The following is a 16,151-nucleotide window of genomic DNA, read 5'->3' on the forward strand; positions in this document are numbered from 1 at the left end:
GCCGCGTCCCCGCCGCTGCTCACGCTAGCCGCCAGAGAGCCGTTGCGCACCGCCAGCCACAGCTCCGCGTGGGCGCCCGCGGCGGCGCGCAACAGCCCGCCCTCGGGGTCGCGGGTGCGGAAGGCCAGCGAGAGCCCGCTGAGCGCACGCCCCGACGACACATTATGCCCGATGAACGCGGCCGGGGGGCCCTCGCGGAACGTGGCCTCGGCCACACCTGCGAAAAGAAAAGAGCGTTAGGAAATGATGCACGAAGTCTTCGCCTGGGACACCACCGCTCCCAAGCTCGCAGGTTTCAGAATCTGCATGTGCCCCCGCAGCTCTCCTCCACCTGCCCACCCCATGCATGCCCTACCCCATGAGAATCATTCTGGGACACGACTGGGGGGACCACGACTGGGGCGCCCCCCCCCCCCCCAGGTAACTCTTGACAATCCCATGCCTGGAAAATCTGACCCCTATCTCCTCCCAGGAAGAGCCTCTGATTCATCATGGAGGTTTCCCCCTCCCTGCAGCTGGTCATCTTTTCAAAATGCCAGCCATCGTTTCCTTCTACTTAAACCTTGTGGCAGCACGCTGCTCATGTGATAAAGTCCACGTTGCCTGGCCTGGGACTCAAAGCCCCTGCCTATTTTTTTACCCCAATTACTGCTGTGTCCCCTCTGTATTTGTGCTTTAGCTGGTCTTGTAGACCTCACGGCCTTTGCACATGACATGCTCTTCTTCCTGCCTGCAGTGTCCTTCCCTGTGGCTCCTCAGAGTCTGCACACACTCGCCTTCTCTAGCCAGCTCTGTCCCTCTGGATGCAATGGTAAACCACCATGGGCAGGGACTGTAAATGTTCCCAGCCAGGGGTCCAGCATAAAGCATGGGGGAATCTAAGCAGCTTAGTATCCAGCTGCAGCAGACAGGCTCCGAGGGCACGCACTCACAGACAAAGCCATCTGGGACCTCCTCACAGGTGGCGGGTGGGAGGCAGGGCTGACTGGGACACCACAGCTGCTGGGCACAGATAGCCCCTGTGAAGTTGCCCGGACAGGTGCAATGGAAGTCATTCCATGTGACCAGGCAAGTCCCGCCATTTAGACAGGGGTTGGGCTGCAACATAGCAAGGGAGAGGCTGTCTCAGGCTGGGGACAGCATCAGCTCCAGGACCATCACTGCCCTGACCACACAGAGCAGCTCCTGGGGACACCCAAACTCCAAACCACATGGAAGGTCACTACCATGCTCACATCATAGATAAGAGAAGCTGGGCTCAGCGAGGTGAGGCCATGTACTGAGATCACCAGCCAGCAGGGACAGGAGACACTTAACACCAGGCCACTCCAGCTCCAGAGTGCTATTCCTGAGCCCACGGGACCCTCTCCCCCAAGCAAAAGGCTTAGGCAGCCCTCTGTCTAGGTCAAGGTGTCTATCAGTCAGGGACAGGGACTACCAGAGAGGAGGAGCAGTCGGATGGAGACGAGTTGAATTCAAATGTAGTGCTGCCTCTAGCCAAAAGACCTTGGACAGGCCGCTCCCCACCCCACCCCATCCCTGCCTCAGTTTCCTCATCAGGGAAAGGACACACCAACCCCCAGCAACCCAGGACAGATCCTGGGTTAAAGTCCCCTCCCAGGCACTCACACTGCATGTGTCCTCAGACACACAGCCCTGGGTGAGATTCCGGGACTCGCCCAGCTCACTGAGCTGGCTGGAGTTGTTCCCCAGCAGAGGAAAGAAGGGGAGGTGGAGGCCGTTGAGTCGCAGGTCCTGGAGGCAGCCTCGGAAGGGCCCACCCCAGGGCTGGCTGTCGGCAGGGAGGATTCTCCCGCCCACGTGCACCTGCTGCCCCAGGTCCTGAAGCTGGTCAGGACCAAAGTTGAGCGTCACCAGGCGGCGGAGCCCATCGTCCCAGCGCCCAGGCAGCTCCACAACAGGACTGCCCAGAGCCTTGGCCAGGATCTGGCCCTCACTCAGGAAGACCGTCAGGCCTACCACTGAGTGGTTGGCAAACTGTAGCAACAGGCCAGCAGGCTTGCGTGTGCGGAGGAAGAAGGACACCGTGAGGTTGGGGCCTGGCAGCTCATGGAGTAGGAAGGAGGTGGAGCTCACAGTGCCCTCCAAGCCAAAGGTGGCAGCAGGAATCTCTGCAAGGAGAGACAGGGCCCAATGTGAGGCATGCGGGTCAGGGGGCTGGGTGGACCCAGGCTGCAGGTGCTGCCTCCCCCTGGCCTCACCATTGGCGCATGTGGGACCACTGTATGGCCGGGGGCAGTCGCAGTGGAAGTGAGTCCACAGGTCCACACAGGCCCCTCCGTGGGCACAGGGCAAAGGCTGGCACTGCTCACGGCGTTCACAGCCCACGACAGCATTCTGGCTGAGGTTGTTTGGGAGCACAAGGTGCCCATCCACAAGCACATCCTGGAGGCAGCCAGCAAAGGCCGAGCCACCCAGCTGTACAGAGCAGGGTCCTGGAGGCCCAGGAGCCACCAGAGCTGTGGGACGTGGGACCACAGGACCAGAGACCACACAAAGCCCATCAGAGCATCCCTCATGCCACAGCTGCAGCTCCAGGGTCCCAAGGCGGAGTGCCACCTCCACCTGGTGCCAGTGACCATCATTTAGGACTATGCTTGGCAGTCTCAGGACAACAACAGTGACTCCATGACTCCAGAGAGTGGCTTGAAGTGTGCCCCCCACCAGTGCCAGCTCCAAGCTGTCCTGAGTATCAGTCCGAGTGGCCAGGGCCCCAGCAGGCAGCGTGGTGCGAAACCTTAGTGCCAGGCCCAGAGGCCCGCCAGCTGGCACCGATGCCCATACAGGGATCCTGGCCATCACAGAGAAGGTGGTATTCTGGCCACAGTCAGGCCCATGGGTGCCAGGCGGGCAGCGGCAGGCATAACTGTGGACCCCAGACTTGAAGATGGGGGTGCAGGCAGCAGCCAGCGGACAGGTGTGGCCCTGGCAGCCAATGAGCTGCACAGAGCAGTCAGGCCCGCCCCAGGTCTCTGGGCACCGGCAGGTGTATCCAGCCACAGTGTCATCACAGGTCCCACCATGGAGGCAGGGCTCCGACAGGCACTCATCCACATCTTCCTCACATGTGAGGCCTTTGGGAGAGACCAGGCCAAGGCTCAGGAACGTCCAGGGCCAGAACCTAGGCTCAGCCCAGAACCTCCATGCCTCTTGCGATGGGGACCTTAGTACCTATCAACCAAAGCAACTCCTGAAGGGTTTCTCCTGATCTTCCAGAGTCCTTTCTCCCCACGTCTGGAGAGTCTCCACACCTTGTGATTCAACCCCAAACATTCGCCCACCCCTACCTCACTTTCCTGTCTTGACAGCTTCTGGGGCCTCACTTGGCAGCCTGCAGCTCACCCACTCAGGTGCCTCCCTGCATCTGCTTCCACCAGCAGTAGAGCTCCAGCGCTGTCTGGACAGGCTCCTCTGCTTCCTAACCCACCACGCACCCTGGCCTTCATGACCCCTCCTGGCTGGGCTCCAGCAATCCCTCATGCCTCGACCCTGCTTCCTAAAAGCCTTGCACTCCCATTCTTTCAAGCATTTCCTAAAAAGTCCTCCCTCTAGAGCTTTGCTCCTTCTCTTCTCTCACCTAGAATACCTCATCTTCTCTTATTCTAACTTTCAAACTCCTATTGAAGGGCCAGAGATATAGCTCAGCAGCATAAGTGCCTGCCTGGCAAGCACAAGGTCCTGAGTTTAATCCCTAATACCAGGAACTTCTCTTGATTCTGCAAAGCCCAGTTTAGAGGCCCCTCTGCTTTCTCCAATACAATCTCCGTTAGGCCTGAATTTGTACTTGATGCCCAATAAAAGGCCTCGCCTGGCTTCTGTGGACAAAGATGGAAGGAAAGAGTGAGGATGGAGTGGCCCCAGTTGCTACCACACCATCTCTCTAAGGGACTCTATGCTACTGTGAAGAGACCACCTAACACTCTCCTCTTGACCTCCCACCAGCTGCCTGACCTCCCACCAGCTGCCCAGGCTCTAGCCCAACCCCAGTTCAGGCAGAGCTGCCATGAAACAAGCCAAGGCTGGCCCTACCCCACACCCCACCTGGGCCAACTGAGTCCCAAAGGAGCCACCCAATGGGACACTCACTCTGTCAGCCACAGACATGTCCTGGGAATCCCAGCCACCTGCCCAGCCACCCTCACATGCAGCCCTGCCCCCTATACCTGTCAAGAGCCACAGGGCCCCCAGGAAGGGGCACAGGATGCACAGCACCATGGCTTCCCACAGATGGCTGAGTGCAGAGCTGGCGCAGAGGCCAAAGTGGAGCGCCTGGCCGCCCCTCCCTCCAGCAGCTCAGGAATGCCGGGCACTGGCCTCCCCCACAGCAGCCCTGCCCAAGGGAGGTGAGCAGGGAGCCCAGCCCCACAGTAGGGTCCCCTCCTGGGCCCTGGCCTCAGAGATGCCCTCCCTGTCACTCTCAGCTCAGCTGGGAAAGAGCTGGGACAGGACTCAGATAGCGCCCCGCTTTTTAGGCCCCCCAAGGGCACTGGTCACCTTAGGGTGGGGGACACTGAGACAGCATCTTCGATCCCCACTTCCTTCCCCAAACATGAAGCCTGTGCCTGGAAACCTGCAAGCAGAGCAGGCAGCAGGACAGCAGGAATGCAGGCAGGCAGGGGAGGCGGCAGGGGCATTCCAGAGGAGCACAGACACTCGGGAGTGTATGTCCCTCAGGTCACCTCCAACCATGTGACTGTGCATTGCATGGACCCACGGAGGGAGCAATGTTCTGCACCCCGACTCCTACGCAGCGGGCCCAGCTTGCCAAAGGCAAAGCCTGTCCTACAGTCTGCCCCCAACTTGGATAAGCCCACCTGCCCTGCCCTGGTGCAATGGCTCTGCACGTTCGCCCATGCCTCGGCCAGCACAGCCTGGTGCCAAGACTACACTCCTGATCCAGGCTCTGGGGCCAGCCTGGCCCTCTTTCCTGGGCCCTGGTGCTAGCTCTTCCCTGTGTGGGCCCCACGAACACCCAGTATGTTCTTGCTGACCCATAACCAGCACCACCTGGGGAAGGGTGCCTACCAGCAAGCACTCTTGACACATCCCACCTGCATGTGAGAAAGGACAGCTCAGGGCTGAGAAGTACTTATCAGCCGCTTCCAGTCCCACTTCCAGAGCCTGGGGCCCAGCTCAGCCTCCCTCAGCTGTGACCTGGGTGACAGCATCCACATCTGCCTCATCTCCTGTCCCCATCAATCCACACGGCAGACAGAAGGGATCTGCTCACCCCCCAGCTCTGACCTTCCCAGGAGACCCACCCAACCCTGGAACCTGTGTAGCCGACGGAGCAGTAACACTGGAAGCCATCAGGCAAGTCCTGGCAGCGCCCACCGTTGACGCATGGCCTTGAGGCACACTCATCCACATCCACGCTGCAGTCATCCCCTGCAAGAGACCCAGCAGTGGCTCCCACGCACACCTCAGAGCCAGACCAGGGTTAAAGGAGTCCATTTGGTAGACAAGGACACTGAGGCCCTTCCTGAGGCCATGCCTCTTTGGCACGTGATGCCCACAGAGCCAGGTCTCAGGCGGGCCTGGGACCCCTCTCTGGACATCTGGACAAGGCCAACAACTTCCCAGCCAGAAGCTCACCCTCAAAGCCCGCAGGGCAGCGGCACAGGAAACCCGCGGCGTGGCGGAAGCTGAAAACGCCTGGCAGGGTGGCATGGGCACCCCCATACAGGGCCGGATCCGAGCGCTGCAAGCAGAGGCCGCCGTTCCGGCAGGGGCGCACAGCACACTCGTCCTCGTCCAGCTCGCATCGCTCGCCGCTAAAGCCTGGGGACGCACGGGTGGACATCAGGTCACAGGAGGTCCCTAGGCAGCTCTGCCACTGCCACCAGCCCAGCCCAGGGCCAGCCAGGAACGACAGCTCTGCGAGTAAGACCCCAAAGGTGAGTAGTACATTAGTGTTACTGAGCACTGCGCCTGTGCCACGTCCTGACCTATGCGTCACCGCCATTACACTTTCCCTCTCCTCAGTGCACTGAGGAGCAGGCGTGATTAATTCACAAATCGGAAAAGTAAAGCTCAGACGTGGTGCAGTCACCTCCGCAGAAGAGGCGCCAGACCGAGCTCGCGCATGCGCACAAGTGCATCCCTAAAGCCCAGCTCTGCCCCCAGCAAACCCCGGCCCCATCCCGCACCCTCACCCCCACCCACAGCCCTGGGGACGCGCACGCTTTGCTCTCACGTGCAAGCATGTACCTGGCCAACAGAGGCAGCGGAAGCTCCCGAGGCCCTCGAGGCAGGTGGCGTTGTGCTCACAGGGCGCCGACGCACACTCCAGCACCTCCAGCTCGCAGCGCGCGCCCTCGTAGCCCGTGTCCGCGCAGTCGCACCGGAACCTGGGTGGGCGGGAAGGAGCTGAGCCCCCAGCCCACCGCCCCGCGGCCGCCCCCCGCCCTGGAGCCCGGCATCACCCGCGGCGCCACGCTCGCTCACCCGCTGACCAGGTCGTGGCACGTGCCCCCGTGTGCGCACGGCTGGCTCTGGCACTCGTCGAGGTCCAGCTGGCAGCTGGCGCCCCCGTAGCCCGGCACGCACACGCAGCGGTAGGAGCCCACGCCGTCCAGGCAGGAGCCGCCGTGCAGGCAGGGCGCCGAGGCGCACTCGTCCACCTCGGCCTCGCAGGTCACGCCTGGACGGGGCCGGGGACACAGAGAGCCGGCGATGCACACCCAGGGGAGGACGAAAGCGCGGGGCCCGCGGTCGCGTCTGCTGCACTTACAAGGGGCGACCCGTGTGGCTCTCCACTGAGCGCGTTCACTAGTTCGCTTAGAGCAGGCACCACAGCCCTGCCCCAGCGGAGCCCGCAGCGGTCGAAGCCTGGAACCGGGATTGGGTCAGTATCTAACTGCGGATTGGCTTTTAGTAACGACAGGCCCAGTGAGCCAGGGAACTGAGCCCTGTGAAAAGCAAGTCAGGTACTGTCTGCGGAATTAGAGTCAGCGAAGGCTTCTTCCCCCACAAAACAAAAAATGCACAACTTGATGATTCCCCCCACCCCCCGAACCGAACCGGGGCCTGAACTCAGGCCCTTACACTTGCCTGGGAAGGGCTTACTCTACTAAGCCATCCCCCCGGCCCCACGCAAAGGCTTCTTAAAGGAAGAGTTGTGCATTTTTTTGTTTTGTGGGGGTGTTCTGTTTTTTTGTTTTTGTTTTTTGAGACTGGTTTTCACTACGCAATTCAGGCTGGCCTTGAACTCACAGTGATCTTTTTGCTTCAGCCTTCCTAGCGTTTGGGTCACAGGCATGTGCCACCACACCTAGCAAGAAGTTTTTTGAAAGATTGGGATAGCTGCTCCTGGATGCCAGAAGGTGACAGCCATGGGTCAGGTCCCGCTGGGGGTGGGGCTAGGGGTCCTGGAGCAAGGGAAAGAGTCCAACAGATGAGGCAGGAGTGGGGCACAGCCTCAGGGCTAGGGGCACAGGTAACAGACTCTGAGCTCATCCTAAAAGATGTAAGTGGCCCAGCGACATGCTCTATCGGCATTCTGGAAGGCTCACTGGTGTCTTTAGGGAGGGGCCCCTGGGAGGACATGCCGGAGTAGGGTAACCAACCACACTGGCTGGGTGGCTGCGTGCTTTGAAGATTCACCCTGAAGCTCAGGAGCCATTGCAGACCCCAGTGCGCCCTGCCCCGCCCCTGCCGCCCCCCAAGTGGGTTTGCCCTCGGGAGCCAGGGGCCCAGCTGACTCCTGCTGGAATCATCCTCCTTCCCAGCTCAGTGAGCACAAAACACAGTCCCTCCTTCCCATGACCCTCCAGCCTGCCTCCCACCCACTGTGCCAGGGGGAGCCAGGCTCAGGCCTCCTGGAATCCCAACCTCCCCCAACCAGTCTGGAATGGAAGGAGAGAGATGAGTCATGGCAGACGCTGCAAGCTCACACCCGGGAGTTATCATAGCCCTGAACTTCCAGTGTGTACACACCTGCCAGTGTGCACACGCATTTCATATACAGCAAGGCATTCAGAGAACCAAGGTGCCCACAGATATGGCAGATACATGGAGCCCCTGGAGCAGACCTTCAAACCCACAGAGACAAGCAGACAGGAGTGACCTTGTGCCTACCCGGCACAGCCAGACACCAGAGGACAAGCAAGATGTGAGGAAGCAGTGTCATCTCACTATGTGTCCTGTTAGTCCCCCAGTCTCTGTGACTCCAAATTATTTTTTGCCCTCAAAACAGAATTTTCTACACTTAAGTTTGACTAGGACTACAGAGGACCTGGGCTGAGCCCCACTCTTGTCAGCTTGTCCCCCCAGCGGCACCCTTTTCCCAACTTCAGGCTGCAGCTACAGGATGCCCTGGCCTCCAAGCTGGACAAAGACAGCACGCTAGGGCTGGGGAGATAGCTCACTAGAATAAGTGCTTGCCTGGCAAGCGCAATGGCCTGAGTTCAATCCCCAGTTCCACAAAAAAAAAGTACACTATTCTCCAGAGCCTGTGCCCAGTGTCAGTCACTTTTCTGAGCACTCGGCATTCCAAATGGAACAAGAGCATGAGTGGTTGCCAAGCTAGGACAGCAGAGGACAAGGATCTGGTTGCAACATTATATCCTGAGTTGCCTCGAGGGTGTGCCCCTCTAGGGCCATGGATGATCTAGACAGTGTTTGTGTGACAGCCTGACCCAGGTCTACAGTGAGATAACACTCGACATGCTGTCTGGGTGTCCCTGAAAAAGCAAATCAGCCGAATCTGCCAGGTTGCTCTGCTCTGTCAGGGATGCCTGTGGCTGGGCTCCACTCCAGAGCCAAACCCAGCTGTGCAGAAGGGGCCAAAATAACGTTTGTTAAGTGCCTGCAAGAGGCCAGACACCCGGACACACACACTTTCACTGGAGCTGCCAGGTCTGTCCAAGAGGCCAAGGGGTCCCATAGGAAGCCCAGGAGTGGGGACACTCAGTGTGGCTAGTGTCCTGGAGCAGCTCGTGACTAAAGCCAGAACTGAATCAGGCTGTGTAGACTGGGAGCCACTGGTGGGACCCGAAGTCCAGACCTCCACCCAGAGCAGCGCACACATTACCTGCATAGCCGAGGGGGCAGTGGCACTCAAAACGATCAGCCAGGTTGCGGCAGGTGGCCCCGTGATGGCAGGGCCGGGATGCACACTCATCAATGTCCAGCTCACAGCGGGGACCCTGGAAACCAGGTACACAGTAGCAGCGGAAGCTGTTAGGATCCGGATCCTGGGGCACACACAGGGCACCGTGGTGGCAGGGCTGGGTGGCACAGCCCTGGGGTTCTGGGGGCACACAGGTGTGGCCACCGCTGTCTGTTGTCTGACACTTGGTCCCTGGAGCGCATGGCTCCGAGGCGCATGGGTCTGAGGTCTGCCCATTCGGGGTCTCAGAAGGCACCGTCCCTGTAAAAAGAGGGGAGAAGCTGGGCAGGGGCTGAATGATGCCTCCTCCCCACACTCTCAGCCACAGACACCAGAGGGCAGCCTGGAGCTGTCTGCTGGGGTGTGAGGCAGGGCCCAACCAGTTGCCGTCATCTACATTTGGAGCTGGGGATAGTGTCTGCAGAGCAGAGAAGCAGGCCTGGTGCCTGGCACCCTAGTGAGATTAATGGAAAAAAACACAAGCCTATGAGTGGCCCCTACACTGTCTCCTCCCATCCTGGCAGTGCCCTGGTGGGTGGGCACAGGCTGTTGTAGTGCTCAATGCACTGAGTCTCAGCACTGAGTAGGCCTCAATATCCAGACTGTTTGGGCCATAATGGAGAGGGAGCGCATCTGGATTTTCCTTTCTACTCCCTACTCAAACAGGCCAGGAGGACCAGGGCATCAGCCTGAAGGAGGGGGCACTTTCCCAGCTCTTACCCTCTCCTGTCGGGGGGTCTGGTAACTCCATCCCTGTGTGAAACCCGAGCTGTCTGACCTCAGCCTCTTAGAAGGATGGGTGACTTCAAAGGCAAGACCTCACCCTGCCCTTCTGCCTGCTGGCCTGGGAGCTCCTGGAGGATCTCTGGCCTTCATTTCTTCCCCCACCACACAGCAAGTGCCTGACCTGCGAGTGGGGCTACAGGGTCTGGGGGACAGAGCAGGTACTGAGCCCTGGCACACAGCACCTGACTCAGCACTTTGAAGTCTCCAGCTTGGCTGGGAATCGAGATCCAGCGACCTGTCCTCCCATCCTCCCTGCCTGACAGCCTCTTCACGAACAGGCCTGGGTTCAAATCCCAGCTCAGAAAATGACTATCGGGGCTGGTGAGATGGCTCAGTGGTCTAAAGCACCTACTTAGAACAAGCTTAGCAAAGCACAGGGACCCCGGTTCAATCCCCCAGCACCACATGCCAGCCAGCCCCGCCCCCTGGTGGGCTGAGCTGGCCACACACACACACACACACACACATACATAAATAAAAATAAATAAATTTTAAAAAAAGAAAATGACTACCTGGGGACTGTCAGGCAGGTCATCCTTCCTGCCCAACCATTCCCACCCTGGAGAGGGAATGAGGATAGTGTACCCCTGGGATAAACTGCAAGGAGTTCCAAGCTCCAGTGGTCCTGCTGGGAGCTCTCTGCAGTGGGGGAGGGGCTTCCTGCAGGAGCCCCACCTGGAGAGCCCCTCCCCCATCCAGGTTGTCATCCCGAGGCTAACCAGACCCCAGAGCAGCCAGGCCTTACACCCTCCCCTCTCTCTCTGTGAAGACCCCCAGATAAGGCTGCCAGCCTCGAAGGCGTCATCCACATTCCACTGTCCACTGGCCCAACCCCCATGCTCCCCAGCAGGCCTAAGCAGGGCAGGGGACAGGAGATAGTGAATTTAGGGAGATATGGATGGCCAGTCCCCACCCCCGCCAGGATCCGAGCCCTTGGTGCAGCTCAGCAGGGCTCATCAGCTCACACTGGGAGCCCAGCACCCATGAGGGCCGGGGGGGGTGGCAGAGCAGAGAATCTAGAACATGCTCAGGATGAGGGGACACCTCTGTGCTCCTCCACTGGGGCCACCATTCCCAGCCCCTCTGCCAGGCCTGGTCAGGGATAGGTGAGGAGGAGGTGACTAGGGCTGAAGTTTCACAGTGTACAGTCGGGTCCCTAGGTTGGCAGTGGGGGGACAGAAGATGACCTGATAAAGGGGGCAGATGGTCTTTAGGGGTGGGCATATGATCAAGCTTCCTCAGGAAGGAGACAGGTTTGGAACATCAGATCTGGGTTATATCTGAGATGCCAACAGTACCCATAAGTAGAGGCATTGTGAGGACTCAGAGGTGAGCCCCTGGGTGGGGTTGTGGCCTGTGCCAGTTGGGGTCCTTTGGCCCACACAACTCAGAAGGACAGTGGTCACAGGTGCCATGGTGAAGGGCTCTGGCTGCTGGGTCCTGTGCCAACAGCCCCATCTTATCCCTAGCAGGCACAGCCCTCTCCTAAGCCCCCACCCCACTCTGGAGCTGAGCCCACCACACTGGAAAGCAGGGCTTAGACTAGGACATGTGCCAGGGCCTCTTACATTCTGCCTTCCCTGGGGTCTTGGGGCCTTGGGGTCCTCCCAGGGCCAGAGCAGGTGAGTTCGAGGGATGGAATCTTGCCGTCAGAGTAAAGTGAAACTCGGGGAGGAAGCCACTTCCCAGCCCCACGCCCCAGAGGGGCTGGAATCAGAACCTGGTTCTCCCTGCTCCAGAATCCTCAGTCTAGGTGACCGGGAGCCCGCTCGATCTACAACCATCATAGGCCCATGCCCCAAAAATCTACATTGCACAGGCTGCGCTGGGCTCTTGCGCACCGAGAGGTAGGATGGCTGGTTTTCAAGGTGTCTGTGTTGGGAAGCCGGGGAGACCAAGCTGGCTTGGAGAAGGAAGCAGGCGTGTAGGGGCGGGGCTGTCCTGGGCCAGGCTGGAGGGGTGGTGCCTGTTGCCAGGGCAACGAGGGGCCTGTGCTTATCTTTACAAATCCTTCCTGACCTCTGGGGCTGCCTGAGCTGACCTGGCAGGGGAGGGATTAACGGACGCAGCCCCTGTCCTGGACCTGCAGCTTACCCCTCGAACGAGGCAGGCAGGGCCTAACCGTTCACTCTGAGTGCCCACTATACGCCTGGACCGTGCATCTATTATTACATTGTTATACTTAGTTCGAACCAGAAGAGGGGGCTGTTAAGAAAACTTTCACTTTTTAAACGCAAAGAGCTTGATCGAGTTGCCCAGCTTCAGCCACATTGGTTCATGCCTCTAATTCCAGCACTCCTTATAATTCCAGAGCTCTGTAGGCTGAGACGTGAGGATCACCTCAAGTGCGTTCAGACCAGCCTGAACCATAGCAAGACTCTGTCTCAAAGCAAAGCCAAAAACAAAAACGAAATCCCACGACCATCCCTTCAAAAACTAAGAACCAGATCGTCAGCATTCTGCCAATGCACACAAAATTGCCACCTTCGTGTTGTGTATGGCCCTCTTCCTGGCCTCACCCTTGCACCGCGGACTTTTCTCTAGAATGCAGTCCCAGGGGCTGCAGGTGTGGCTCGGCAGGCAAGCACCACAGTTCGCACAGGGGCCCTGGCTTCTGTCCCCAGTGTGGCTACAGGGAGGAAAGACTCGGATGCTGGCTAGAGCAGGCAGCCTTCCTTCTCTGTGCAGAACTCACTCAGGGCTTTTAACCTCTACGGGTTGAGTTAAAAGCCCAACAGGAGACCAGCGTTGTATTAAGAGTCAATTTGGAGAAGCTGCTGACTGGTCAGGCAAGAGGAACATATTTCCATGTTCTGACCCAACATCTCAGGTGTGGGAAGCTGTTGACCCACTGTGGCTGGGTGGGAGCAGTGCTGAGTAGGGCTTCACAGCATGGCCTCACATGAAAGGGTAGGCATCTCTAAAAGGTGGGAAAGTTTGGAATGCTCTTTGTTAGAAATGTTTATGCCAGGAGACTAAGAAGCATCATTCAATACTAGTGGCCTCTCTAGGCAAGGTGTGGCATGTCCCTGGTGTTTCCAGCTGGAGTTTCAGAGTGCTGGGCTCCCGGAGGACACCTCCCCAAGGGTGGGTGACTCCCACTCTGCCAGCTGTGCAGCCATTTTAATCACTTCACTGCTATTAACAGACTTCTCCTAAAATCTCCTTGGAAGTCAGGGTCCCGCCCTAAAAGCTAAGTGGAGAAGCACCACGTGGAGTTCTTGTCTTGGCCTCAGAGTGAAGATTGAGTCTTGCCTCACTGAGGTCCAGAGGAAAATGACTCTCTGAAGGTGAAAGTCATCCCTGAAACTCTGGTCCTGTCACGTATGTGCCTAGAGTGAGTGACTCAGGCAAGCTATCGCCTCTCCCCGGCCTCCTCTACTTCCTCTGTCAACAGCAGTATCAGTGCTGACCTCGCAGGCTGCAGGATTAAGGCCAATCGGGCGGCCCAGGAGCAAGCAGTGCCTGCTGTTCTGGCGGCTGAGATTTGCTCATCAACAAACCTCAAGCACCCAAGGATCCTGGAGCGGGGCGTGTGTGAGTGCTTCCCGCCCAGTCCCTGCTCTGTACTGAAGGCCCCCATTTCCTCTGGTTGGAGGAGGGAACAGACAAGGGGACCAGGCTGGCTGTCCCTTTGTCTGCTGGGCTCCCTGGGTGTTCGGGGAGGGGGGGTCCCATTGTGCTCCAAGATGCTTGGTCCTCTCCATAGCAACCAACCAGCGGGCCTCTGAGGCAGAGTGGCCTGGGATGGCGGGGCCCAGCTCAGGGCTGCAGGGGCGGCAGCACAGAAGTTCACCTCCTCTGGGGTGGAAATCAGCTTTCCAGTGACACAGTCCCTAATTCCTCCCCTCTCCACAGTCAGGCCTTGGGTAATGGCATCCAGAAATAGTCATGCCATTAGTGCACTGACTCCAGCTTTTGGGGATCCCCAGGATGAAGCTCCCTATGCAAAAAGATCCAGGGGCAAAGGTGGGCCCCAAGGGTCAGCATTCCTTCCCCTTTACACTCTGACCTGCTTTGTGTCTACCCTGCCTGGAGTTCACATGGGTACATGGTGTAAATGCACAACATATAGCTACACACATGCATGCTGTGTGCCACGGAACGTGGGGGAATATGTGTGAGTCCACATGTGGAGGGCCCACATGTGCCTGTGACACCTGCTCATGTGGCAGTGTGTGTGCCCTGTGCATGTCACACTCATGTGCCAGGTATGCACACACATGCACACATGAATTCTACAGGGCACAGGCAGGCTAGTCCCAGAGTGGGAGCTCATGTCCTGGGTGTGCAGAGAGTAGCCCCCAGAGTCACCCCAAAGATGAAGCTCCTAAGCCCCAGTCCCTCCCTGTGCCTTGGTTTCCTTCCCTACAAAGTGGGGTCCTTGCCCATCCTGGTGGCCTGAGAACAGGAGAGGAAACTGAGTATGCAAGCCCCCTGCCCCTGAGGTGAAAGGACACTCCATAAGGCTGGGAGGTGGCCTCCACACTACAGACAGGGCAGGCCCTTGGCTCCCTCCAGCAGAGGTTGGAGGTGGCAGCAAGTGGGGACTTCCCAGGCCTCGTGTATGGCTAAGTACCCAGGACAAAGAGCCCCCCGGGCCCCCAGTAGGAATTCCAGGCCCCATGCATGCGTGTTTTCACTTGGACAGAAGCAAAACGCTCTGGTTGTCAGGGGTCCAGTTTCAGGTGACCCTTCCAGCTGGGGAGGGACTTCCAGACAGGGGCAGCAAAGGATGCACGTGTGCTCTCAGCCCTTCCACCCCACCAAGGGACCCAGAGCAGCTCCATCCAGACCAGGCCAGCAGGGAAACCACACAGGCGAGGGTCAGGGGCTGGCTCCCTAGGTCTCTTTCCTCCACTGAGCTGGGGTCCCCCTACCCTTTAGGACTCGATATCTCCAGCAAAGACCCAGTTGTTCAGACAACGTCCACCCCTCAGCAGTGCCGGACAGCCCACCTTATCCAGTCTCCTCAGCACAACTCCTGGCTCCTCCATCCCACAACTTCTATACTCCACTGGCACCCAGACTCCAGTGCCCCCACTCAGCAGATCCAGGTGAGGCCCCTTTCCTGCAACTCCCCAGACTCTGTCCCTCACACCACAGAGCACCCAGCACCAACACCACTCCAAGGAGGGGTCCCGGCGGCCCCAAGTAAGATGAAACTCACACACACCCAGCACCAAAAGCAGCTCACAGCTCAGCTGGCGCTGCCCGAGGCCCAGGCCGCGGAGCCCCACACAAGTTCAGAGGCCCTCAGCCCCTCGTTCTGCCACTTACTCCTGACCCCATGCAGGCCAGTGGCCCTAGGGACAGCCCCACGCCCAGACTCCACTTACCAACCACCAGGGCAAGGGACGGGGACCAGGGCAGCAGGAGCAGCAGCAGCGGCGGCGGCAGCAAGCGGGGGCGCAGGGGCCTGCAATCCCGGGTCACAGGCCTGGTCCGCGCCATAGCAGCCCAGCTCTGCCGCCGCCGTGGGAACGCGCAGCCCGGCCCGGCCTGCACCCCCGCGTCCCTCAGAGCAGCACTAATGCTGTGGACAGAGGCCCGGCCCCGCCCCGGCCCCTCCCCTCCCCCTCCCCCTCCCCCACAGACTCCAAGAGAGGGGTTCGCCCCTCCTCCCAGGCTCAGCCAGAGTCCCCAACTCCTCCCCCCCTCGGGGAAAATTCTGTTGGGAGGGGCTGGCCAAGGTTGTCCCACCAGGAGATGTTACCCCTCCAAGTCCCCCGTGACCCTACCTTCCGGGCTGGGCTCCACCTTGCGTGACCCCTCGGCTGGACCTGCATTTAGCCGTGGGCCCTTCCCACCCAGCTCACCCGTGCCCTACGCCTTCCCCTCCCATCCAGGCACCCCCTTCCGCCCCGGGGAGGTCCTGCCAGCCGCATGTGGCCCCCTCCCTATCACCTTCCAGGTTCAATCAAGGCCCAGGGCGCCGCACACTGTGGCCCCGACCCTTCTGCCCCCATGGCCCCTGCCCTCGACAAACGGAGTCGTTTCGGCCTCTCCGTTTGGCCTTGATCTCGCTCCTGCTTGTGGCAGCTTCGGAAATCTCACTCGTGCGCTCGAAATCCAGGCTGCCGAGCGGCCGCTGGAACCCCAGAACTCTCCTGTGCCTAGGCAGGCAGTCCTTCCTGCGGTCTAACCTATGGTCTCTGATCGGGAGAGAGGAGTATCACTTGGCTGCAGGGGAGGAGTCCTCCAGGAGGATCTGTACCCAGGAATCTAGATC

The 16,151-nt window shown here is 59.4% G+C and overlaps 1 protein-coding gene across 1 annotated transcript in view; it reads right to left on the reverse strand.

Moving 5' to 3' along the window:
• The window catches only part of Crb2 (crumbs 2, cell polarity complex component), an 18,894-nt gene extending 3,500 nt beyond the window's left edge, over positions 1-15,394 (reverse strand). Inside the window, exons 1-10 of the mRNA XM_023701655.1 lie at positions 15,259-15,394; positions 9,056-9,394; positions 6,469-6,664; positions 6,232-6,371; positions 5,617-5,802; positions 5,296-5,409; positions 2,223-3,095; positions 1,630-2,132; positions 933-1,098; positions 3-217 (exon numbers count right to left, since the gene is read on the reverse strand). Coding sequence (XP_023557423.1) covers positions 3-217; positions 933-1,098; positions 1,630-2,132; positions 2,223-3,095; positions 5,296-5,409; positions 5,617-5,802; positions 6,232-6,371; positions 6,469-6,664; positions 9,056-9,394; positions 15,259-15,373 — 2,847 coding nt within the window. The 5' untranslated portion in view covers positions 15,374-15,394. The remainder of the gene's footprint in view (positions 1-2; positions 218-932; positions 1,099-1,629; positions 2,133-2,222; positions 3,096-5,295; positions 5,410-5,616; positions 5,803-6,231; positions 6,372-6,468; positions 6,665-9,055; positions 9,395-15,258) is intronic.
• Between the last annotated feature and the right edge of the window lie 757 nt (positions 15,395-16,151).

Source organism: Octodon degus, unplaced genomic scaffold (assembly GCF_000260255.1).
Source record: "Octodon degus isolate 3935 unplaced genomic scaffold, OctDeg1.0 scaffold00138, whole genome shotgun sequence".
Taxonomy (NCBI): Eukaryota; Metazoa; Chordata; class Mammalia; order Rodentia; family Octodontidae; genus Octodon; species Octodon degus.